We start from the raw sequence: 27321 nt of genomic DNA, 5'->3' as shown, positions 1-27321 counted from the left end.
GGTGATATATTAACTGACTTTACTAAAATTTTAACATAGAATTTCCTCAACGAGATCCAGGATAGTGAGAGAAAGGCTATAATGACTTTCTGTAAACTATCAAAAAACTGTTTTTTCCCTCTATATATTAAAAAAAAAAAAAAAAAAAAGTACGACTTGCAAAGCTGAATAAAGTGAACAGATATGAAATTGGTCAGCCAAAGCTTTATCTAAAATACTTCCTCAGATACGGGATGTGCTTTTTGCTTGTTTTTGTATTAAAAAACTGTAACTTCCATTTTTTTCTAAAGTAGAAGCAACTGTAAAAGACAAAATACAAAAGTGGTTTTTTTTCCCCCAAGAAGTTCTTAAAGAATGATTGATAAGCTTTTTATGGTCACATACTTAATATCTGCCTCCCTCCCCCCCGCCTTTAGGAAATTCGCATGCATTTAAAGTCAGTCTACCCCTTAAATATCAAAAATGTTTCTAATCCATTAATTTGGACACATAACCACAAATATCCATTTTGTTTTTTACTACATTTTTTTTCTCTGGTTTCAAAGTTGAGAAAAGAAGTTAGGAAGTAATTGCTACCAAAAAATCGTTGGTCAATCTGTATTTCCCCACTCCTGTCCTAGGGCAGGTAATCTATAAAATACATTTTTAATGTCTTCTAAAATACATTCTTAATGTCTTCCAATGGGAGCTATAGTACAGATGTTTACAAACAGTGAAGGAATCTAGAAATTAGTAGTAAAGGTCTTAACAAATACAGAGAATCCTGTGTATAGGCAGAAGGGAGCACAGGCAGCAACTTGGGACCACAGCTTCTTTCCTATCTATTGTGCACCTTTGAAGGCAGTCTGGATCTCTTATTTCTGCATTGAGTAGGTAACAGTGCAGAGGTAAGGCAGTTGATTCCTCAACCTTAGTCTTTTGTTTTTCAAAGTCCTGCATCCTGTCCTAACGCATCCACAGAGCCAGTAATTTCATCACAGAAGTCAATGAAGTTGATGAGGCATGGTTTGCTGTTGTTCAATTATATAACCATAAATAGAAGTTATGTAACCATAGCTTTTTTCAAAGAAAAATCTATTTTAAGCACCTCAATACTGTTTTACATGCCTGTTAGAAGTGGGATTTTTTTTCCCAATACTGATTTTTTTTTTAAATGCAATTCTTTAGATTGGATCAGTTCAGCCTTTCATCTCATGACAGAAGGGAAGTAGTTGTCTTTTACGTGAGATCCCATTCTAAGCATGTGTTCTGACTTTCTGACCTTTATGTGTTTTTTTTTTCTCTTTTTTGGTTGCCACATATCCTTTTCCTTGAAACTTTTTCCTTGTTTAAGGTGCATATTTATGAAGAAAGTTTTTGGGTTTTGTTTTACTTAACAGTTTTGTTGTTTGACGTGTGTACAGTAACATTTTTCTGATCATCTATTTGAAATTCTTGTTATCAAAACAAATTCATATTTGTAGGCAAGTTATTTTCTAGAAATGTGTAGAATTTGTAGGGGAATATAAATTCTTTTTTTTTTTTTTAAGAACCAAATTCTCAAGTTCCTGTTATAGTAGACAAGATGGCTTTTTTTCTGAGAGAAGCCTGGGTGCCTTTGTTAGTGTAGGCTTCTCTTGCTTCCGTATCTGAAACAAGAGATGTGAGTGATCCCCCTTTTATTGTTTCCTACTGTCTTTCATTCACACTAATCTACGGATGAGGAATTCTCTGATCCTCTTTTCTGTCTCAGAATCCACTGTCGTGTTCAAAGGACAAAAAACGCAGTTGCAGAGTTTGACCATTTGTCTTTCAAAAGATGGATAATTCCCCAGCTCTTATCCTTCTGTTATAAAAATTCTAAATGGGTTAAGTGCATAGTTGGGCACTTCAGAGAAATCACTATGCAGGAATCGCTTGTTATTTAGGAAATGTGCACTGCTGTACGGTTTCATCTTAGGTGTTGCTATTACATGTCTGCTAGGAATGAGTTCTATAGTATAAAGGCTAGACTTCACCTACCATTGTAAAATTTGCATGATGAATTGGCCTTAAACTAAATAGAACTCAAATGTAAGGAAAATCAAAAGGCACAATCTTGTAGTTATGCAAACTTCTCTCCATAATCAGATGTGAATTGTGAATGTAACTGTGTGTGCCTGCAGATTTTCATTTAGAAGTACATCTTTGTTCCCTGGTGCTGTATACAGTTCATTGTTCCCATGTATTCTCATAAGCATGCTCTGTGCTGTGCTTGTCATCTTACAGGCAGTCATTCCTACTCTGCACAGAACCACCCCCCGCTATTCATTTTTTCTGCAGCAGTTAATAGTTGCATGTGCTTTTGTTGATCACCTTTATTTTCTTCTATGATCATCCTTCTACTCATTAACTGCACTTCTGCATTTCTTAATCGGATTTCTTATCCTTAATGTCTTTATCTATTCTTATCTTTACTTTTTAATAGTGTTCATTCACAGCTGTAGCTGCTGCCTCTATTATTCCTGTCTTTTCTGTCCAGTCTTAATTCTCCTGTTCTAGTAGTGCCTTACTCTTTCATTTGAAATACATTCCCAGACCTGTGGTTGAGTGCTATTCCACCCCATGTTATGCTTTCCAGTAGCAAGAATGTTTCTTTTGGCCCTGAAATATTGATGAGCCTTGTCCTCAATAGAATTGTTGAGCCTTGTCCTCTCCTTTTCTGCAGACTTTGGGAAGGTTTGTGCCTTATAGCACTTGCCAGGAGGAGGGAGCAAGGTAACAGAGCCTGCAGAAGGGAGGTGCAAAGTAGCCTGATCCACTGAACTCTCAGTCATTCTGGGGGATGTGTGTGGGAGAATTACCAGGTTTGTGGATAAACCAGAGTGATGTCTGAGAAGCTTCTCCACAAAGACAGTATGTATCTGGCAGGCCTTATTGGTGCCGAAAAAATAATATTAGCAGTCAGTCCTGTGATTTCAGAAGCAGCTGATATCCAGAAGCAATAGGTTAATGCTTCTGGATATCAGCTGCTTCTGAGAGTGCTTCTGAGTGAGAAGGCCACACCTGGCTGGATTTTGTGCTCAGAAGAGGGAGGGAGTGTGAAAATCCCGAAACACCTCATATTTTTGTACCAGTTTCCAGAAGAGAAACACCTTGTCAGTCCAGACTCTGCTTGTGGAAACAGAACAAGTTCTGTGGAGTTAACTGCGTGGCTTTTGTTTGTGATTTTGAGTAGGATTGCTGTTACAAGTCCATTGGATAGTGGTTGTACAACTTACAGACTTGAGTGAAATCTGTGTTGATGGTAGTGGTAGTGCTTTATTTTTTTATTTGGTAGGACTGTGTATGAACTGACAAGCTTAAGAGCCCAGTGCAGAGTAAATTCAGATCTGAAAGTATTTGCTCAGGCTGCCATTTACTTTTATCAGGTTTCCTAGCTTCATTGTTCCATTTAATAAAGACCTTTCAGCATCATCTCGGTGTGGTCTATTGCTCTTCTGAGATTATTTCTCACTCTCTGTAAGATCAGTCATTTAACAGTGATAGCTACACACACCACATGAGTTAGTGGTTTTTATTTGTTTATGAGCTTATTCTGTGCAGACTAGTAGAGCAGCATCAGTGTTCTGCATTCGGTGCAGACTGATGATACTGGAACAACTTCAGCACGCAGTGTTAGAACATAAATGGAATTTAGTTTGTATGTAAAAGTTTCTGTATTTTTTGTATGCAGTTATCAAAAAATCATTTTGTTTTTCTTGGAATGATTTTATTTAGCAGGCATCTTCTGTAGAAGTGCTTATTTTTAACTGCTTGTATATGCCCAAACTATAGGCTGCAGTCTGAATTGTTCTGTGGAATTCCTGCAGAACTGTGCAGTGCATAGCAGTAGTCTTGAAACATGTCTTAGGCAACACTAATCTGTGAAATTTAATTTGAAATGGAAATAAATAAAAGCTCAAAATAATCCATGGAATTGTTAGAGCTCAAGTAAATATGACTGTCAATTGCAACAAAGTGTCTGATCATGTGAAAGACAGATCTGGAATACTGTATAACTGGTTCTTGGCAGGTCTTTTGACACACATACATTGTTATCTGCTGTTGATGACTTGTTTGGATAGTAATAGTCAAATGCAGCCAAGAACCAAGAAGTTGAATGTAAATGTTTTGAGACCTATTTGATCTAACTTCTGAGAGTCAAATTACCTTCCCCAATGCCCTCAGCTTTTTGGGCTAGTGGCCTAAGCGATACTGTTGAGAATTAAGTGAATGTCCTTTTAACTGAAGTTTAAAGATTTCCAAAAACACTCACTAAGTTAACCTGAAGAATATGATTACCGAAATAATGCCTGTTTCTGGAGAAGAAAAAAAAGAAAAAAAAAGTAGTACTCCTGGCTTGTTACAATAATAAATAACTGGGTGCACATATTGCTGTATGAAGTGCTGTAAGAATGAATGATAATCTGGTCCCTGCCTTGAAAGTGAGCTTTGCAGAAGCAAGACAGCTGTCGTCTGGGAAAACACTTTCTGTACACAGTGTTTACTAAGAGTTGATAAACAATTGTGTGTTTGGTAGTTAAGATATACAGCAAATATTATTTAGAAGATTGTCAATCAAATTATTTTAAAATCATTTGAGTTTTGTGTATTTTTTATCTAGTACAAGCTAAGTTATTTTTAAACAAAGATAAATTAATTACACAGAATATTGGTGAAAGTCATCCAGAACTAGACACATAAAATATTCTACATCAGATTTCCTAAAGTACAGAATAACAGGAAGCAATTAATTCTGTACTCAGTGTGATAGTTTAATGTGCTTCCCTGAATTACAGATTTTTCTGCATACATGAAGAAAAACTATATATGTAACTAAATCGTTAATAAAGAGCAATTATAGTTGATATTACTGAGAAGGATTTTTGGTGTTCGATGGTTATCTCAAAGTCTCTTTAGAAGATCTGCAGTACTTTGCATGTGTGCACTATCAGAAAATAGTAGCTGGGATAATTGTTGTGTTTGTAGTAAAACTTGAGATTTATAAGAAATGTTAATATAAATACGTATCACAGAAATTACACAAATAAAAGAAATATAGGAATGTATACCTTGATAAATAATGTAGAAGCACAATAAGAGGAACAATTCAGCTAGTAAACTATGCTATTCTTATCAGCCAAAGAAAACTTCAGATAAATTTGAGAGAAAGAGTGAAGTGTAATGAGAATAGTATCTGTTTTCGTTCTTATAGATAAGCTGTGCCTATGGCTTGTGGCAGTTCCAAAGGCTTTCAGTTATCTTGTGCATATTGTTTTCAACTATGGCATAAGGAATTGAATTACTAAATCAGGAATTTATTGAAATCTTGTTTATTCTGTAGTCTACTTTTGCTTTTAAAAGGGAGGAAATTGAAGGTAGTTGAGTTCATTTGTCTACAGAGAACTATTAGGGAATACTCTTTCTCCCCCTCCCCCCCCCCCCTGAAAAAGTGTGAATCCAAGTTCAATTTTTTTTTCCAGTTTTGTGAACAGCTATACTCTAGAGTCAGTTGAGTATTACCAAGAGAGAACAGAATTAGTCCCCTCATGGCTGCAGATGCTTCTTTGATGTCTTCATCAGCTGTCTGATTCTTTACCTACATTTTAGTGTTTTTTTCTAGCAGTAGTAATTTGCAAGAAATAGAGAGATGAACACTCAGTAGCAAAGTACATACAGCCCTAATATATTTTAGTTTCGGTAGTTCTGGAATGAGCTTGTGGTGCTTTTTTTTTTTTTTTTTTTCCCTAAAAAAAAGGCAGAGTCTTCATTTATCTTGCATTTATCTTGGCAATAATCAACAAATGAAAATAGAAAAATACCTTCTGAAGGTGTGAGAAATACCAGTTTTTCTTCTTTTGAACTTTTATATATATATTTATATTTGTATTTTAATTGAAGTGAAAGGTAACATCATGTCTAATCCTGCTGAAAATAATGCGAGAGCATTTTTACCTGCGAGTTAGCAGGTAAAGGTGCATAGGACACTCCCCCAGGAAGTCAGTTTACCAATATGGAGGAGAACACACCACTTGGAGCAAAGCTCACTGGGCCAGCAGCTATACATATCACCTAGCATTTAAATTTTTTTTTTGTGCATTCAGAACACTGTTAAAGAAACTAGCAGTTGCTCATGGTTTAATTTTATCATTAGGCTGAGGTGTTTGTCTGCATGCCAGGAGCTTTTAAGAGTCTAATCTTTGTTGGTGCGGAGGGGATTTTGGTGTGTAAGTCTGTTACTGTTGTTTGGAATTTCCCTTGTTAATCTGCATGACATTAGCAGTGGAAGTAGCAACAGTGTGTAGAACAGCAATTCTAAATTTTGTTGCATTAAGTATTGAGCATTAAAATGAAACATGGGAGTTAGATTAATGAAGATTTGAAGCAAGAGTAGTAGTAGTAATAAGCTACTCCTCTTATTACCTGTTGCATCAGAGTAGCTGTGAGAAGGAATGACTCTGCTCTCTGGCAGCCACCCAGTGCCTTTCTTCCTTGTCTGCAGCATTAATTTTTGCTTAGATTAGTGATCTGCTTCACATCCCTATGTGTGGGATCACAAGAACTTGTGGAAGCAGTGGAGCAGGGTTACTGTTTCTGGTGCAGGTCACATAACCAGGTTAAGTATCCAGCATGGCAGAGCTGAAATGTGCAGTTAATCTCGCTGTTGATGGAGTTCAGTGTTGTCAGCTTCCTAGTTCAGAATTTTTCAGAGACTCTTTTTAAGGAATTGGAAGTACTTTTCTAGCATTAAGCACTTCTGGTTAAGTAGTAATTTGTAGTATTCATGTAATATATAGTGGTGTGTTCTTTCTCATCTATGATATTTATCTTTGGATCCACCTTATCTCTGGACCATGGAAGAAGACTCTGAAAAGTTGGCCTCATTGACCCTCAGCTGGGATTTGAATCAGAACTGTTGGATGCACTCAGCTTTCTATGCCTTTCTGGGTTTGCAAGTAGTTGTAGTGATCATGTTGATAATACCAGAATAGAAAAGGAGCTATCCCCTCTTAAATGAAATTTGAATTTTGCTTCTGAGCCAGCCTGTGAGAAGTACTGTGTGCTCATGTGTATTCTCATCTTGTATGAGATTTGGAGCTGAGGCATAGAAGAGAAGAAAGAGTTGCTAAGTCTGAAAGTTTAAAAACACCAGTTTCCTAGAAGGTCTTCTGTGAGAGTGTAGTCTGAATTGGCAGTAATCTGAGGGAAGCTGAGATGTAGGGGAGGCTTCTTCCATATCTTGTTTCATGCCAACTGCAGCCTTCTGGAATTGTCTTCCTTCTTCCTTTCTGTTTGGAGGATTTTACCTAAAATCATTCCAGCTGAATGTAAAGTATTCTGTAAACATTTTCTCTGTTCGTGATTCTTTTTAGTTCTACTTGTCACAGAGCTAGTAATCAGAGAGGAGAAGGATATACTCCTTTCTTTTACCTAATACAAAGTTCTCCTGTTTCTTTTGTGGTCCTGTTCAATAACAGGATCAATAGTAGATCTCCTTTGTTCTTTTCATTTTGTGTTCTTTGATGTATAACATCCCCCAAACATATGGCAGCCTCTTAAACGAAATAAATTTGCAATGAACTCCTTAAATGCTGTGAAACCTGAAGAGACATCCCATGAGTACTCCTGGGAGCCTTAATGTTTTAAGGACGTAGCTAGGTCTCTAGAAACTCAGCATCTCTCCAATATATATTTTTTAATTACACCTGTAAACTGTGAAGCAATTATGTGAAGAGTCAAGGAATAATTGTAATACCTTGATTTCAGACTATGCAATCTGATTTCTGCTTTCTATTCTTCAGTTCATTTTAGGTATTTTCCTGATCTACCTTCTTCTAAATTTATTAAATTTTACAACCTAAAATCCTTTAGAGTCTCTCTAAGCTGTGTAAGCCCTATTTACTAAGCTTTGGGGCTAACATTGGAGTTTAAGGAACATCTGTAACTTACTATGCTTCTATTCTGCACTTCTGTAAAATTTAATAATAAACTTGTAGTCCTAGCAGTACTTGATATCCAAGACATGCAGTAATGTGGATTTGCTGTGTTGTAGCAAAGCCTTCCAGGACAGTGCTGAGACAGAGAGCTACAGCATGTATAGGGCAAGCACATGGCTTCAGATTTCAGGCAGGAATTGCAAATTCATATTGCAAGACTTAGGTCTCCGTTTCAGGCCCTCAAATAGCCTTTTAGAATTATTTCAGTTAGGTGCTTTCTGACATTTGTCAAATATACCCTGAGCAACTTTGTTAAAACTTTCTCCTGAAATTTCAAGTTTCTGGAAGTCAATATGCCAAAGGGACAGCGAGATGATTTACTTGTCCGGTAATAGGAAGAAAATACCTGTTAGTGTTCAGACATACAAAAGACATCTTGATGGTGCAAACTAGTGAAAGAGGGTTCTCATGTCCCAGAGATCAGTGCAGTAAGGGAGAAAGTCACCCTCCCAGCTGGGTCGGTACAAGCTTTTCAAGCAAGCAAGTGATAATGGAATGAGGTGAAGTTGTTTGCATTTCAGCTACTTTCATTTCCAACTTTCCAGAGATATGGGAGCAATGATAACACTGTTTCCGTGTAAAATGCAACTTTGTTTTTGCTTTGCATGTTTGGAAAGATGCGCTCTTGGAAAGATGTGTTAGTAGAGAAGTAAGCTTTTCTTTTTTTTCTTTTTTTTTTTTTTTCTCCAAACATCTTTGTGCTAGGAAATCTCATTTTAAATCACAGCATGTGATGATTTTACTTAGTAACCTGCTTTCTGTCTAAGGTCAGTTCTGACCCATGCTGAAGAATGTTATCTATTAAATAAAATTCCTTAATTTCTAAACTTGACTTGGTTAATGTACCTCATTCCTTCCAGCAGGTAGTCATGTAGTTTTAGTATAAGTATGAAATTATTTGCTTTTATTAGCAAAGTTATTTAGAAGTGTATTTTTCTTCATTTTAGTCCTGATATTGCTAGATTGTGCCCTTTGTCAAAATTAATCTTTTTTAATGCTCCCACTCTGTGCAATAGAGATTTTGTTCTTATTGTCTCATCAACTTTCAGTAAATAAGCACACTGTTGTACTGTTTTGACCAGCGTGATTTGTTCTTTGTAGTTCTGCTGATTAAGTTTCTTCACTTGTGGTTCTGCCCCCTTCCTGGGATTTGAGGTGCTGTGTATTTGTATGTGTTAAAGCTCCCTTGTGTGTAGTTTGTTTGCTTGCTTTTGTCTTGCCTTTTTCATTCCTGCTCATTCATTTCCTACCTCCTGTTGGCGTCTCTTCTTCACTCACTCTTTCTTAATCCCCTTTTCTGCCCTTACTATGCCACCCATGCAAATATTCCTCTAAAATCTTGCTCTGTTTTGGTTGGTTGTTGGGTCACATGCTCTCTGCTTTCGTGTTTAATTTAGGTAAAATACCACTGAGTATCTTCGGGCACTGATACCTTTACAAGTTTCTCAATATTTTTTTCTTTCTGATTTTGTTTGGCCTAAATTGCAAGGGCAGGACTGCATTGTGGTACAGTATTATGGTATTTTAGTTCAAAATTTGGAATTTCAAGTGTCATGCTTTAGATCACTCCTGGGAGTGCCTGCTTCTGCTCTATATGATGAATATGTAGCTATGTAAGCTGCAGTTCCGGAAACATGCTAATGCTGCTTCTTGTCAACGGTTCGTTCCTGCCTCTGGTGGCTTTTCATTGCTTGATACTTTCTATCACGTGAGTTTCCTTTTCTCTACTAGTTTTCTGTTTGTGAGGGAAGGGCGGTGTAGTAGAAAAGTGGGAGGACTCTTTTCCATATAAATGTCAGTTCGTGATTTAAGAGCATTTTTGAAACTACAGACTCTTTAGCCCTGGGGAGCTACCTTTGTACAAGTATAATTACACAAAATGACCCTGATATTGTAGTGAAATGTATTTTAGAGTTGTGTAAAGTATGTATACTTTGAGTTGTTTGTTCTGTGAAATGAGAAGACATACAGTAAGCATCATTAATAATTTCAAGTATTGCTTCTGAAGTATATCTGCAAATCACACAGTGTTCACTGAATTTTGCTGTTTTTGAGTTACAATAGAAGAACTTTAAGTTGCTAGTATCAATTCAAGAACATCATGGTTTAGAAAGCATTTTAATGCTGATTAGGAAAGGCTGATTCTGTACAATTCTGAGTCACAAAAGCAAGCTTGCATGAACAAGTTGCTCAGAAGAATGCACAGATAGTGTTTTTCAATGAACTTCAATTTGGTTTCTTCACAGATCTTAAAGTATTTCTCAGTTATTTTTCAGTGTATAAAACGATGTAGCATGGAAGAGTGTTACTACTTCTCGGCTGTTGAATTAGCTATAAAAAGTACTGACCAGACTTTGCCTCGTTTCAGTGTCTTCCATCTATAACAAAGCAGCTGTATTGGAGATTTTGCACCCTGGTGCTAGGGGTGCTCTCAGTGAACTTGGGATATCAGCATGAGGAAAGGGGACCCACTCCTTGCTGTGTTCATGTGAAAGCAAAGATGGGGAGGAGATAACTGATGGATGGGTGCAGAAGATGGAGATCTGGATAGTGATAGAAAAGTGGGGTCTAAAGCAAGTGACCTCCATTGGGGTCTTGTGAAGCTCCCCTGCTTATCCCTACCTGCCAGGAATCCACAGGGTTCCTGCTGCAGGACTAAATTTTGCCTGGATGGTTGACATGCAGAGCTGAATGCTTTTTGTGGTGCTAACTGCAATGGGACTGGTGCTCCCATGTAATTTAGTATTTCAGGGATACAACTGTTAATCAGAATGTGTTTATATGGATTGAAAGAGCTTCAAGATCTTCATTTAAATGGGGACATGCTGTAAACATGCCTATGTTTAAATCACAACAGCAAGATCAGGACATCTTTACTCTGGCTGCATCAGTGACCTCTGTAACTGTGGAGCAGTTGTTTATGGTATGTCCGCGTTTGAATCACAGGTGCAACTGCAGTTTGTACCACTTGCTTTTAATCAGTTAGCTTTCATGCTGCTTGTGTTGTAGGTGCTGCTACAGGGAGTTCAGCAATGCTGGGAAAAAACCTGCTCGAGATGCTGAGTGTAAATAAAGAGGCAGCAAGCTTGCCCTGAGCTCCCTGCCACAGTGGTTACGCTGCTTCTAGCAACAGCTTGTTGATTTTTAAGCTAGTGCAGCTGTTTCTAGGTTGACTTTAGTTGCCATTGTGACTGCAGGATAAGTTTATCCTTAAACTGTGGTGCTTCTGTTTGTAACCTGGAACATGTCATCTAACAAGTAGTTGTTTATCAAGTGTTTTAATGTACAGGACAAAGGATCTTTGTTATGTCACTGTCACAGACATAAGAGCTCTTAGCTTTTTTTTTTTTTTTTCATGCTAATGAAAAATAAATGAGTATAGGTCAAGTGACTTTTTTCAGCATTTTAAGAGGTGAAATTGATACAACTTCAGCATTGTAAAGAAGAGCTGTTGAGTACTGCTTTGAGGTAATAGGTTTCTATTTTAAACCTCTATACTTTTTTTTTATTTCAGCAGCAAGTCACTGTGGTGACAGTGTGTGAAAAAGCGGTATTCAGCAAGAAATAAATAACAGTGAAAATAAGGAACAGCTCAGAGTGGAAATATGAAAACAAATCTAAATGAGCTTGTAAGAAAAGTATTTAGAAGAGTGGAATCCTCTTTCATTGAGCTGCTAAAGCTCTTGACGATGCTCTGCAGGGAGTGATCTTACTCTGGCATTGGGGCTACTTACTAGGTCCTGGCTATCCGTGTTTTGTCATGTGTTTCATGTATTAAATCTGTGATTTGTTAGGGAAGGCTTTGGTTTCATGGTTACACCATTACAGAATTTGATAGCTTTTAATCTTTGTAGTAGTAATGCCTGATGTTGCACATTGGAAGTGTTATGGTATTTTGCTTTGACAGTATAATACTAATGGGAGCAGAGATCCATTGAGACTTAATTAATCTGTTTAATCTATTGGTGCTATTTGTTTTTGGGACTTTGTTTCTTTCCTTTTGTATTTCTTTGTTTTTATTGTTACTCCTCTCTGTAGTGAAGTTGTTAATGATTTCCTAGGAGAAGGGACATTTACTTTCATATACTTTCATTGAATTCACTTGCCCAGTTCTTGCAAATTTTTCACTTCTTTTTAATTGTGAAACTGAATTATGTTTTTCCTTGTCTTTATTAAAAGACCAAGGCTTTATGTTTAAAACTTGTTAAATTTAAGCTGATTTTTTTCCATTTTAATCTTGTAATTTTTTTTCTTTGAGACAAGAAAATTAAGGCAAAGATAACACTGTGATTTTTCTGGGGAAGGTAGGTAGTGTGACTCATTAGACTGTGGTTTCATGTTCGGTAACAGTGAAGCTTGAGAACAGTGTATGGGAAACAAACTTCTTCATTGTGGTGGGGAGTCCCCGCATGTGGCTCACTGCACAAACATTTGTATCAGCCCAACAGGAGGTCAGGTGCTATGTGGGCCTAAAGAAAGTTGAGTTGTGTACACTAGTACTGCTTCCAGGAAAAGCTTTTAGGGACACAGCCTCTGGGTAAAGGGGATTGCTTTCAACGGGAGCTAAAAATAGAGCATCCAGGTGTCAAGATCTTCTACTTGTGACTTGAATCCACTCATTCTGGATAACATATGTTCATAAATGTCAAAATGTCTTTTTCTCTGTTGTCTGTTTGTTGTTCTCTTTCTGTCTTTTCTTTTTTCATAGCCTCTCCTTCCTGTAGCTGTGAAAGCTGCATGAGCATGGTTAGAACAAAATTGATAGCGACTAAATCAGTTGCCTTGATGTTTCTCTCTGTGCTGCTGAAGGGCAGTGGCCAGAGGAGGGCCAGGGTTGCTTCCCTGCATGTTCTGTGGAGTGATCAGTGTAGAAAAGTGAATTTTTTTTTTGTTCAGATATTAGTTAGGAAGTGCTAACTGTGGTACAAAGTCTAGGTACATGTTTGAGATACTGTCTTGCAAAAGAATAGGCAAAGTTGTGCACTTTAGTACTCCTAAGGTTCCTGGACGTGGAGCAGTTCATTACAAAAGGCCTTTTTGCTAAGGTGTGCTAATAGTGCACATATGCCAGGAGCACTGTATGGTTTCCAGACTGAAACACCATTTCAGTGAGCTTGAAGTATTCAGTGAAAAATTGAGGCTGGGTATAGGTTTTCAATGTAAATTATATGTAATATGCGCCTATTTCACACTTATGCGTGAGTTATAGTGAGTATTAGTTCCTTTAAGGGACTGGATTACCCATTTGCTAATGACAATTTGCTGTTTTTAGTGCTGTTTTACAGTAATTATTTGAATAGTTATTATGCATTAAATTTGGGAGAAAAGTGTTGCATTTTTTTTCATGTTTATCTTAAAATTGATGCATCAATATGAAAGTTGATCTACAAACAATGAAGTTATGCTGTTTTTCGGTGATTTCCGGGCTGGCTTGCATATGCCTTAACTCTGTGTGTCTTCTGCAGGGTTCAGTGGTCTCAGTTCAAAGGCTATTTTATTTTCAAACTGGAGAAAGTAATGGATGACTTTAGAACCTCAGCTCCTGAGCCAAGAGGCCCCCCCAATCCAAATGTGGAATATATTCCCTTTGAAGAGATGAAAGAGAGAATTCTGAAAATTGTCACAGGATTTAATGGGTATGTAACATTTTAAATTACATCTAATTTGTTGCCTAAAATCAGGATTGCAAATATTTTCTTATTTTTAACCATACTCTTCTGTGCTGTCTTAGTGTTTTCAATTTACTTATACAAATGATTAGAAGTAAATTTATATCTTGGAAATACATTTAAATGATTTCAGAGCTTTTCAGCATTTTATCTTTGAGTTAAAGCATTGCTTTCTTGTGAGAAGTCATTTCAGGTTTTTAATGGTGTAGCTAGTTTTTTGTTAATACACAGTGATGAAGCAAAGTAGCACTGTGTACATTTAGCAGGTGAAATAGATATTAAAGCCAGATTTGTTTCAGCATATTTTAAGAAACCTAATTGTAAAACCTCTTCAGATGTTCAGTTGTATTTTTTGACAATTCATTAGATTCTGAAGAAGAGATTTTATGATAAACATGGTGCAGCAAGGAGGCAAGATGTACCTGTTTGTGAAATGTTAAATTTTGCTATATTAAAATTTATAGATCAAATGATATTTACTAATAAAGACACTTATATTCAAACTATTGACCATTGACTGTACCTTTTAGATCAAAGTGTGTATGTTTTGTAATTCTGGAAGTTTTGTTTTAGTTAGAAGTGTTTTTTAAAGGCTTTTATTTTCAGATTTTTTTAATAGCTTGTATAATGTTCTTGTTTCTAAACTGGATTATATATTTACAATAAACTGAGTCATTTTCTTACATATGGGTCTCAATGATTTCTTAAGAGAGACTCTTTGACTGTTTACTTTAGCTTGTTAGTGAAAGGATGGAGTTTGCCTCCATGTCGCCTTCAAATTTCAACTTTGGAGGTTCTAGTAAGACTTTTTGTTTGTTTGTTTTACTTTTACAGCTTAATTTATTTGTGATTTAAATGTTTCCTATAAGTCCGGGCTGATTGCCTTAAAAATAAAAAAAATAAAAAAAAAAAAAAAGAAAATTTAAAAGTATGTGAAATACAGCTTATTTTCTGCTACCCAGTATTTATACCTGCCCAGTATACTGAAGGAATTGAGATAAAAACCTACTCTCTATTTCTTTATGTCTGAGCCATCTCTTCTCTCCACCTACCTTTTTGTTAATGCTTAGCTGTGCCAGACATCTGTTCATCTTCTCCCTCTGGTGCAGACCGTTAATGAGTGGGCTGCTCTTATCTCCTGTTGTGCCCCAGTGTGCAAACCAGACCTCTAGGTGACACCTGTGGCACTTGCTCTGCTCGTGCTATTTTGATGCCCTGCTGTAACGCTCAGGAAAGCCCTTAACCTTCCTCATACTTCTATATGAACCACTCAGTCTTGGTTTGAGGAAGTAAACTGCCTGCATGAGTTGCTTTAGGAAAAGAATAAATTGGTGTGCTTGAGAGGCAGCTTTAGAATAGTTCGTTTAGCAAATCCTGAAACACTTGGGGTGAGGATGTGATTGTGGAAGCCCTGTTGTTTTATGTTGTATCCTAAAATGTACCAAAAGCAGGTTTCAGTTCTTGTGATTAGATATGAAGGCTTGCTATCATTTCAAGTAGTGAATGTCATTTAAGGATAACAGTGGAAAATAAAGATGCTTAATGTGACCTGATGTTTCTGCTGGTGTTTAAGAAGGTGAGAGAAGGGTTTTATTAAAATGAGCTTTTTTTTTTCTTTCTTTCTTTCCCCTCTGCGTAGGTTAAAAAAATATAAAAAGGTCCCATGGAGAAGAGAAAAATATAGTTAATTCCTGCTTGGATCATTATAGATGAAATAGATGAAAATTTCTAGATGAAATTTTCCTTCTTGAAAGAAAAATCAAAGCTCATGCTTCTAACTCTGCTTATAATTTAACTATAAGCTTTGAAACTTCTAGTGATACATCTTTTGCTGTAATTTAATATGACTATATCTAGTTTTTCCAGGATAGCTCTTGGATCTTGCCCATATGACGTTTTTGGTTTGTAGCGTACTCTGAACACTATGTTAGTAGGTATAGTTATGAGTGTTTTCATTGTAGAGCTTTAGCCGGTCATTTTAAGGAATCAGGTGAGGTTTAGGCATGCTGTTCCTTTACTGAACTGTTTAAATACATTGGTAAAAAATTTCAAAAATTCATTTTTAATATTATACAAACTTATAAATTAGTGGCCAGGAATAGATTTACACATTTGTTGGCTAATTTTATTTAAAATCACATCTTAAAGCTATTCTAAAATAATGGTTTTATACCAAAGAAGTCATGATTATCTATAGGTAAAGTAGCCTGTCAGATTTTTCTATCCGAAAACATTTACAAATCTTGAACAGATTACATGTGAGGGAAGCAATGTTGTGATGCTTGGTGCCACCTACTGCTCAGTAACCAAAGTTCAGTTTAATACAGAAGCCTTTGAGGGAAATGTACTGGTTTTAGCATTTGTGGTTTTTTTGTTTTTTTTTTTTTGATAGCGGAGAGTAAAACAGGTTACGTGCCACTGCAAATCAAGGCAATGATTCTCCAGAATGTTTCTTACATTTGGTTGATAACAATTATTTTAAAGTTCTGCATATTTTTATTTCCATAAAATTATTTGACCTTGAATGTATCTCTTTAGTCTATATACAGGTATAATACACAGACATCTGAAAATGTAATTGAATTGTTGATTCTTCATTATTTTTTATTTCTGTTTATTGTTCACATTTAGTTAAACTGAACTCTCATGTAGTGGGATTAATCTTAGCTATGCTGACATGTTTTCTACTAGTGGTAGATTTGTACATCTTTAAAAATCTGGCTGTTAACATTATAGACTTAACATACTGTGTACTTAGCTGAGGTCCTTGCAAGGTAATAAAAGTGGAATTATTAAAAAAAAAATACATTTTAGGACTTGGATTATGCATGTATATGTATGTCTGTGTTGCTCTGCATTTGGTGTGTTGTGGTGTGCTATTCCCAATCCAGCAGTGATTCTTAATTTTCATATTGTACTAGATATTCTTTTTAAATCTTTTTTGAAATGTTAATGCTTTCAACCTCAAATAGTACTGTAAAAATCTGTAAATGTTCATTAGTTTATTAAATGATTTTAAAAGTATGATTTCATTATTTTGTCAAAAGACAAATTTGTTGAATTTTGACATTGTATAGGAATTTGCAGTGGAAGCGTATTCTGTCACAGGTAACTGGTAAATGTATGTAAAGTATTCTTTGAAATTTCTATTTCTTATTCATTTAAATAGAGATGAAATTTAGTGCAGATTTGCGAGATAGAAAACAGAATGTGTGAACATGATGTTTGTGACTCTGGATGTTTGTGGACTTGCATATCTGTTATTTTTGCAAAGGTGTTCATAGATGAGTATACTGTCTATGACAAAAAACAGTACGTGTAACAGTTGAACTTTAATGGTTCTACTAATTACAACATACAATGCTTTTCCTGTAAACGTATTTTGTAAAACATGAAATAAACTACAAACTGAGAATATTTTTAGATGTAATGTGTGAGAGTCTAAATTATTATGAATCACTTATCCTTTTCTGTTCTCTATATCTGAATTATCTAATAAACGTAGTCTTAAACTCTTTTACTGTTGATGATCTGATTACTGAATTTAACTATCTCCTTTTGATTGCTTTAGTGAATTATTTGACTTGTGGGAGGATGCGTTCAGGATTTTGTTTTGAGTTTTGTGGTATAAGATCTATTGCACAAAAGACAATACTTTGTCATCTCAGTGTATGGAATGAGGGAAATGCAGGTCTGCGTTATTATCCTGCATTCTCATGCTTACAGATTTAAATACTGATTTTTCTTTCCATCCTCTTTAGTGTTGGGAGAAAGCAATAATGTTGTTGCTTCCTAGCAGTCTTATTCATGAAAATCAAATTAAATTGTTATAAATCTATTTCATTGCAGCATCCCCTTCACTATTCAGCGACTCTGTGAGTTGCTGACAGATCCTAGGAGGAATTATACAGGAACAGACAAATTCCTAAGAGGTGTGGAAAAGGTACGTATTTTTCTGAGAGAAAATACAGCTAAATAGAATCACACTAACATTTAACTTCTGTTAAATAACTTCTTAGTTGTTGCCAAAGATATGTTTATTACATTATGGTCCTAATAGCTGTTCTATTTGTTTGAGTTTGTTTCCTATCTTTACAAAAAGCATTTTTAAACTTAGAGTTTAATTGCAAAGGCTAATCTGGCTCTGAATTATGGTGCAGTACTAAAACCTTAAGATTTTGGAGGGTATGTCATTCTTGTGTTCTCACCAGAAGTGAAGAAATAATTCTCAGTATTTCATCTGGCCTTTTGATTAGGGTATTTTCTTTCTCTGAAATGATCTGACTTCACATCAGGTCCAGAGGGAAGAGATTCTCTACCCCCGTGCTCCAAACACTTTATATTTCAGTATTTAGATCTCTTTTGTTGGGAAATATGCTTTCAAAAAAGCATATAGATCTCATAATTGTAATTTTTTAGCATATATTCGTGATGTGGTGTCTTTCAGGAGCCAATGTCAGATTTTCAGGATGTGGTGGCAGAAATAGATTGAGGTCTGTACCTGGCCTTTGCAGTTAGAAGTGTTTGCTTTTTACCAGAATTGTTTTAACTGATCCAATTTGTAGTGTAGCCCCACACTTGTCTGCACTATTACAAATTCAGATAGGAAGGAAGATGGTCAGCAAGCAAGTGGTGAGATGGTCTCCATAAAGCCAAAATGAGATTTGTGGGATCCCCACTCATGTTTAAGAGCCTTCGTTAAAGTTTGTGTGCATTAATTTATCTGGGCCTGCAAAAATAGAGGCCTTTGATATTATCTGCGTAAGCATTGCTGTGGAGATAGAAACTCACAGACCTAGTTTTTAAGCTCAGTTTTTAGGTATTAAAATTGATTTTGTTTGTAGTGTCACTGAAGAGGGAGAGGTGGCTGTGCAAAACATCTTGAACTCACTGTTATTTCTGCCCTTTATGTATGCAGCACCAGAGTTGTTTATGCTGTTGAAATAGAAAAACAACTATGCTAAAAATAGCTAACAGTGCTCACCTACTTTTTGAATGCGGGACCCATACATACAAATAGAGCATTTCTACACCGTTTTAGACTGTCTTCTGTCTTTGAAAATGTTTTTATCGTGTCACAGTGTGTTTCTTTGCTTTCCAAAGATTCTTTAATGAGAAATTACAAACATTTGGGCCTGAGATTTAATATGCTTGTCTAGATTTGGCACTAAAGCATGTAGAGAATTGCTGGCTTTAATGTATTGATGGCCCAGCTTTGTAAAGAGGAAGCAAAACACTTCAAAGATATAGACATATTCCCTATCAGTTGATAACTCTCAGGTACGTTTTCTTCAGGGGCACTGTAAAAGAGATGACTAAAGTCTTGCAACCCTTTAAGTTTTGGGATGTTTGTCAGGAGCAGAAGTTTCTGTTCTGAACTTGTAATGTCTTGTTTGTGTGTTTCAGAATGTCATGGTTGTCAGCTGTGTATATCCATCTTCAGAGTAAGTATAATCTTTAGTTTCTCAAAATTGTGAGGTTGTGTTAGTGTGCGTGTCCTGGAGGTCCAAAATGAAGACCTGCACAGTGCAGTTTTCAGTAACACTTGTTAATTCAAGAGCAGTGCTAGTGCTACTGTTACATGCAGTAATTTGAAATGAACAAGCAGCTTTGGAATTTGGATATATGGCACAGTTCATTGTTCCCTCTGAATTTAGCCATAGATTCATACTACAGCTAGATGATGAAGAAAAAACATTTTATCCATATATATCAATTATATGTTTGCTTTTTATATAAGATATATTGCTGATGTTAAAATGGCATAATTTTCACATCCACAGGAGAATTAAATCTCTTATTAAAAAATGTACTTTTTAATTTGACATTCATTGTGATTGCTGGAGGAGGAGGAGGCATTCTTGGTTGGGTGACCTTGGCTTTTTTCTCTTTTAGCACTTTGAAATTAGATAGATGGAATGATAGTTGAAGCATCCCTCCATCCATTTATCATTGGGCCCTTTCCAATAAGCTTCCCCATCTCTGGTGTATATTTCCTGTGTTTCCCCTGTATAAAGTAAGTTAATCAGTGCTGCCTTGATGTGTTACGCAGCTCTATGTAATAAACAGGTTGGGCTGTAATCACATCTGCTTATCGTGCTGTATAGAGTCCAGCTAGAATAAAGGTAACTGTTTTGAGTAACAGTGGATTTCTTGATTACTCTGTGTGCTTCTCACCTTCACTGTTATGGGATAATGCAGGGAGTAATAGCAGCAAGCTTGATTAAAGGTAGTTTGCATATTTTTGTCTCTGCAGCAGTTATACAAACATAACTATACACTATTGCTTAGGCCACCAGGCTTCCAGATTTAACTAGTGCAAAGTAATTACTGACATTGTGTGGCTGAGTGGCTGAAGTGCTGACTGCAGGATTTATTTACTTTTTTTTTTCCCTCTGCCATAGTAGCAGTTTTTCCCTCTGCATAGTAGCAGACTACTGAGTCCACAGGATGGATACCCTTTAATATCAGTTGTGTTGTAAATTTTTATCTTACCCTATTTCCCAGCGTAATATTTATGTTGATACCCCCTGAAGAACTGTGGGGGTGGGGGAAAAAAACCCTTAATACATGCAAGAATCTGAAAGCAGGGGAGGAGGGGAGAGATTTGATGTGCAATTTTTAGGAGGCTCTGGTAGACCCAGAGTTCTTGAGGAACATGTTTCAAGGCATTAGGTTATAAGATCTGTCTTGCTCAATGCCCAGGAAGAACTCTCTCTGGGTCCGAAAATCCTGGTTGAAATGATAGTATGAAGAATGTAGTTAAGCTTGAAAATGGGTACTTTTTCTCTTAAAGTTTCAGTTCTTCCATCTTACCATAAATAAAGGGCAAGTACTGGTAGGCATTCTTTTCAAAAGGCTGAGCACTTGTTATCAAGAATGTGAGGTGTACATTCAAAGATCATTGCTTCTTGTTTTAAAAGTACACAGATATTAAGTAATATCAATCATAGAGCACTTAATAGACGATTTTAAGCCCATTTGATGCAGAAGAAATGTAGCCTGAGTTTCTTTTGCAGAATATGGAAAATTAAAGCTTATAGTTCAGAGAGACTCCTCTCCCCATGCATTAACTGAAACAGTGTCTAACAAGATACTGCCACTCTCAAACTCTACCTGTGATAGCTTAATTTTGTTCTTTACTGTTCTGAACTGTTCTATGCCAAGAAGTTTAAAAAAGTAATTTAACTTCCTTTACTGAGTTCTAACTGTTGTATTTTTATTTCCTTTTAGGAAAAATAATTCCAATAGTTTAAATCGGATGAATGGTGTTATGTTCCCAGGAAATTCACCAGGTTATTCTGAGAGGTAAGTTTAGCTTCACAAGCTACCTTTTTGGATAAAAGTGAAGTAGTTTTGAATACAGATGGCTCAGATCCCTTTTTCTTTGCTTATTCTGAACCCAAAAGAGTTGACATTAAAAAGGTAGCCCAACATAGAGTGTTGGGATGGGAGGAGTGGTGAGGATATGCCCCTTTTGATTTTTGTAATCTCGATCCTTTTGTAACACTGGTATTTTGAGTTACTTGGCTATTTCTGTTTAAAGCTTTTATGATAACATGCAGTTTGGAGGTAAGAAATCTTTTTCACTGTACAATGCCAGGCTAAGTGAATATTTTCATGATCTTTAAAGCTACGCTATAGCTACTTACTCTCTATTACAGATAAACTTCTCAAGGAATGCTTTTTTTTTTTTTAATTTATTTTTTAAGATCTAATATAAATGGCCCTGGAACTCCCAGACCGGTAAATCGACCGAAGGTTTCTTTGTCAACTCCTATGACAACAAACGGTTTGCCAGACAGTGTGGAACATAAAGACTCGAACTTGCAGCAAGCAGAAGAGAAAAAAAACAGGTTTGAGGAGTAATACCTTTGAGTTTTTAGTATTCCTACCTTTTTTCACTTAGGTAAGGGGCTTCTAAATTATGTGTAATAAGCCTTGACAGAAGAATATCTGCAGGAGGATTAGACATGTATTTATTACTGTTTGTGCTGTCTAGATAATACCAGCTTAAGTTTGCACGATTACAGTAGCCGATCTTTTAAGTGCATGGGACATACAGTAAAAATTTATATGACATTTCATAAATCATAAATGTTTGTAATTTAGATCATAAACATAGCCTGACTACTTCTCACTTTCGTAGATAACCTGATGAAGGAGAAGTTTCAGGGTTTTATGTAGTGATTGAATTCAGGTTTGATTTGAAATGCTGCCTTAGAAAGTAACACAAAAATAGAATAGATAAGGAATATTTTTACTCAGTAAAAAATGCTGTCTGCTTTTGTTGTCTATAGCGAATCACCAGCATCTGAGTCGGAAGGTGCTCAAAGCAGCCCAGTAAAGAATAAGCACTCTGAAGATGACCCTGTAGAAGCAGAAGGGCATGAGGTAAAAAGACTTAAATTTGACAAAGAAGGAGAAGCCAGAGATGCACCTAACCAAACTGCCTCCAGTGAAGTCTCTTTGGGCATGGGGGAAGAGACAGAAATATCCTCTACATCTCGGGATAAAGAAGAAGATGCAGCTTGTGCACGAAAGCGCTGTATAGAGGAAGAGGAGGAAGGTATTTCACATTTTTCATGATCTGTGTGTTTTCCTCAAAGTGGGGGTTTTCTTCACTGGAGGGCAGATTGCTGAATGTCCTGTTGTGTACGAAGGTGAACAGCTAGAACCTGATCTGTTTACCAGTTCTGTTAGTTCTTCCTTTTAATGTTCTGTGTGCCTATTTAAAATACATATATACTCCTAAAAAAATAAAGGCAGTACTACATTACGTATGGTGATAATATACAAAAATTTTGGGAATCTCTGCTTTAGGGTATCTTCAGATACCTCCTCTGTGAGGAAAGAGATTATTAGGGTTATGTATACTTCTCACTATCTGTATTCTAAATTTCTGAAATGCGGCTATAAAGTTGGTGATTTGGGTGATAATCTCTCAGATCCTGTTAAAGAATGGAATTTACCATGATCTAAGGTGGGCACAGTATCTAATTCAAAAATGCTAACTGTGGTTTAATAGAATTGTAGTTTTATCTTTATGGGAGGGGGGGCACTCATGTATTTGCAAAATATGCCTTTGAGGTACACTCCAAACAAGTGGAGTGCTTTCAACATTTTAAACTGCTTTCAAGATTTTCAAAAGATTCTGCTTCTGAGGACAACACAGAAAATGGAGGAAGTTTAGAAGTTATTTGTTGTTCTTATATTGTCTTTATCCACAGAAATGTAGTGAAGTTGCATACTTGATTTTTTTTTTTTCCCTTATGGTACATTAGGTTAGGTAATGATGAGGTTGTCTATAACTTTATTTTTTCATAAACAAAGACATTGCCATTTTTTCTGTCCTTTCTTGTAGAGTAGAAGCAAACTTTATACAGCATACTTAGGAATAAAAAAGTAGCAGAATGTAAAATTGTTTAGAAAGTCTCAAATAATACTCTGCTTTCACTGCTTCTAGAGTCCTTCATGTCTCCCAGAAATGTTGTTCCAGACAGAAAAGATCAAGAAAAAGACACTGAATCCTCAACTGTGAATGAAGACTCCTCTGAGGAGAGCAATCAGATGGAGGAGTCTGATCAGTCTCAAGCAGAGAAGGATTTACATTCAGATGAAAGTGAAAATAGTGGATCTGCCAGTAGTGGAGCTGACTGCAGTGAAACAGAAGAGTTAGGGTCCTATACTAGCGAAACTCCAGAAAATTCATCAGAGACCCCTATGGAAAACAGTGATGACGCCACAGATGTTGCAGATGAACCTATGGAGCAAGACTAATTTAAGTACACTTAGATGCAGTATTTTCCATAAGGCTCCAGTTTTACACTGTATAAATAATTTTATGTAATAAAGTGGACCTTTAGTTTTACAAAAAGAAGCAGGTTGTAAAATAAACTTCTCCATGGATTGAACCTTGAAAGAGTTGTACGTGATAAGAACTGTGAATACCAGCTCCTTCAGGTCCTGCTTACCGCTGAACTTTTGTTTGGTCAAATCAGTGGTTTGTGTATAGTTTTTTTTATTTAGAATAAAAGTTTTTAAACTGGAAGGTAATTATAATTTTGACAACTTTTTTGGAGATTACCACACCTAGTTCTATGTAAGCAAGAAAGCTTTTTGTCTCGTCTTTTTCTGACAGCTATAGCAGTTATTTCATATTTTGGTTACAGTTTCAACATTCAACATGTGAATTATGGGGTTTCGTGCTGGTTTCCAGATTTTTATTTGAACACACACTATGAAACCTTATGTTGTGTGTTTAAAATGTGTTGCATTTCTCTCACACATGTATATGCACGCATGCACACATATGTGTACCCTCACTGTTCAAGGGGGTAATGTTATATTTTTCTGTTTCTATAAAGGATAAATACAGCAAATACTTTTTCTATAGGAAAAGACTGAATTCACCTCTAAAGGCACTTTGTCCTGCCTCGGATAAACAAATGAAATCTGGCCCAGATGAAACCCTGGAAATATTAACATTGTTGCAAACACCAGAATAAACACATTCCAAGAAAACTGTTCAAATTGCAACATTTTTGTATACTTCTGAGGTGCCTGAGTGAAAGGATTTCATTTATTTATGAGAAAATGTGTTTTATGTTGAGAACATTGTAATCAAAACATTAGCTTAAACTTTTGTAGAAGAAATGCTTGGAAATACGGTAAGAAAATATCTTGGAAGAAATGAACAGGTACTTGCCTTTTTGAGTGCTTCTTGGAGCATTGTGAAAATTATATCTCAAAATTATACTAAAGTGTGCAGGTGGCATTGAAATGACTACACCACTGTACTGGAAGAATTAATATACAACTTTAGTTATGTATCTGAGCTAAGTGACTAAAAGTTTAGGGGTGCATAGAAATCACCATGATTTGTATAACATTTTGGAAGTGAACTAAATATTTTTTGAACATGCTACTTTGACAGCCAGTGTTACATTTTTTTCAAACCAGCTCAAAGCACAACTACTGCTTTAAACTGTCGATATTTTCCAGTTCCCATATTTAAAGACATGCAGACTGCAACCTCCCAGTCACAATTACTGGCTGCCAAATTTATACCTGTTTCTTCAACTGTACCTTTTTGATATTTAGAATTTTTAAATTTCTGTAAAGTAGATTTTTGTAGATTGTAATGAGTGCTCACTGCCATTGTGAAACGGTATATAATTGTATAATTTCTGTGTGTAAACTGAATGCTTGGGCTTTCAATACAGTATTCATATAAAGCAATAAATATTAATGTTATGAAATATCTGAGTACATTTTTATCAGAATTGTCCCTCTGCGATTTTAAGTTCACATAACTGAATACAAAAATGACCTCTAAAATGCATGCTGATAGTTTCTTGTACCTACATGGTATGCTTTATATTTTGGGGGAAAATGCAGTTTGAGTAATACTAGGATAATATGACTTAATATGAGTATTTATAAAGTAACATGTTCCTAACTTTACCCATGTTAAGCAGACGGTGGCTTCAGGGAGATGCTTGCCAAAAAAAAAAAAAAAAAGAAAAAGAAAATCCTATTGATTGACCTCCCCTTACAAAGTGAAAATCATACTTTATTGACTCACTCTTTATTGTGCTGAAGGGTTGGGTGTATATTACAAATTCAAAGGACTAAACCAGAATGTTGGAATTAGGAAAGTTAATGTAGTGACTTTTTGCATTTTTGGTTTTGGGAATATTTTGCCAATGAAAACAATATTTTAAAACTTCTAAGTTGAGAATTTTCTGAAATTCTTTAGAATGTTTATTTGTGAAGATATTGTCAATAAACTTGTTCTTTAAGCACCAGTGACCTTTTGATATGTTTGTTTTAGCAGCCCTAGTGCCACTATTGTAAAGACTTGAGTAAGAACTTTGAGATATGGATCCATTTGTATATCTGCAAGGACTCTGTTTCTCAATAGCAAATAAGAATTGAAATCATATTTTAATGTCCCAGCAAGAATCTTGCTACATAATACATGCCTGCTTTTAATGACTGCATTTACTAAATCAGATAAGCTTCCTTTTTTAATGCTGAAAAACAATTAACTGCATTTCAGAGCAGTGCTATTTTGTTGTAAGTGGTGGGCACTGTCAGTAGGCAAGTGGCTGCTGTTCAGTTTGCGTGGAAGTGTAATATTCAGTCTGTTTTTATGGTTTAGTATTTTTGAAAGATAGATGGTTAAGTACTGTAACTACATCTACCACAGAATGTGTTTCCAGTTACAGCCATTTAGACAGAGCTGGTTATGGCTATAAAGTTATTTACATAGGAAGTGTGAGGCTTACGTGTATGCATGATGTATATGAGTTTCTCTTTTAATAATTATTAAGCAGCAACCTAATGATTAATAAAATCTAGATTTTTTTATTCTAAAAGGAATGTTTCTATTGACTACAACTGTACTAAAACACCCTTCTGAAATCCATTTGCATTTTTTATTCATATAATGTACTACTAGGAAGGGTTTAAAGACTATTTGTATCTCAAGATGCATCTTGTGCTCAATGATTTTCAGTCAGACAAGTATGGAAGAGGTAATATTTACTGAAGGCAGCCCAGGTAAATCACTGACATTATCAATGAAACACCCATATTTTGTAGAGTAACCAATACAGTTTTTTTCCCTTGATCAGCGCCCCTTCCCTCATTTGTCTCAATGACTTTTGTGCTGCAACTTCATTACGGACATAAATATTGTCTTGGTAACTGCACTGTTGAATTGAACAAGCTTAGCTGTAAAATTTGGCTGCATATATAGAATCTATCATGTACTGCATGCATCTGTGTTTGTTCTCTATACCAGGCACTGTTTTCATGATTTCTACCACCAAGTATTCATGTCATAAACTTAACTTCCTCCAGTTTAGAGTAAGAAGTAATCCTGTGCTTTCTAACTGAAAGATAATGTTCTGTTTCTGTGCACGCAGGTGGCAAGCATGTCTTAGTTCCGAGTGATCCTTCAGAGACCTGAAGTAATTACAAGTTTTGTGCTCTTACAGTTAACTAGTTTACAAGGCATTTTAACAGCTATATTACTTCAGTTATAAGTTGATCTCCTATCTTAATGTTCAGTTCTTGGCAAAGCAGCTCTTCTCTAGCCATTTGCATTGCAACCAGTAACAATAAAGCTCTCAAATTTCTCTTTTCATTGCAAATTTGGTGGGATGATCCATCATAGTCAGGCTTTATCTACAGGTTCCTGTCTGTAGCCCCGGTGCACTGAGTGTCCCAGATGCTGTTACAGTTGGTTTTGAAGGCAGGTGAAGAAGAGTTTTGATTATGGGATTCCTTCCCTGTACTTACAGAGATAAAACAGCTCACAGAAGTTTTGAGTTGACCAAAATGGCAGGATTAGTCTAATGGACGCTGTTCTAAACCCAGATTCTCTAGTAAAAGAAAAGAGCATTATTTTTTTGAGGAGATGTTAATTCCCAAGTGTAAACAAAAGTTATTTAAAAAGTATGAAAACATGTCATTTGTATGGAAGAGGGAGGGGGAAATCGTTCTAGTATGAGAAAACATTTGGTTATGTATTAACATCTATTTCTTGCCACTACTATTTAGAAGCTTAATTGTACCCTAGTTCATAGACAATAAACAGTGCAAGCAATGGCAGAGACTACTCTGGACTGGCATTTTCCCAGCAT

The 27321-nt window shown here is 35.9% G+C and overlaps 1 protein-coding gene across 1 annotated transcript in view; it reads left to right on the top strand.

Moving 5' to 3' along the window:
• Window positions 1-24927, top strand: part of PPP4R2 (protein phosphatase 4 regulatory subunit 2) — a 28638-nt gene extending 3711 nt beyond the window's left edge. The window contains exons 3-9 of the mRNA XM_026052500.1: window positions 13463-13633; window positions 17516-17609; window positions 19073-19110; window positions 20900-20974; window positions 21379-21522; window positions 21967-22235; window positions 23133-24927. Of these exons, the coding sequence (XP_025908285.1) occupies window positions 13463-13633; window positions 17516-17609; window positions 19073-19110; window positions 20900-20974; window positions 21379-21522; window positions 21967-22235; window positions 23133-23446 (1105 nt within the window). The 3' untranslated portion in view covers window positions 23447-24927. The remainder of the gene's footprint in view (window positions 1-13462; window positions 13634-17515; window positions 17610-19072; window positions 19111-20899; window positions 20975-21378; window positions 21523-21966; window positions 22236-23132) is intronic.
• Window positions 24928-27321: the final 2394 nt, after the last annotated feature.

The sequence above is a fragment of the Nothoprocta perdicaria genome, unplaced genomic scaffold (assembly GCF_003342845.1).
Source record: "Nothoprocta perdicaria isolate Ctin4 unplaced genomic scaffold, notPer1 scaffold_9, whole genome shotgun sequence".
NCBI classification, from domain to species: Eukaryota; Metazoa; Chordata; class Aves; order Tinamiformes; family Tinamidae; genus Nothoprocta; species Nothoprocta perdicaria.
Note: the sequence above shows the minus strand (reverse complement) of the source record. Positions and strands in the feature narration are given on the sequence as shown.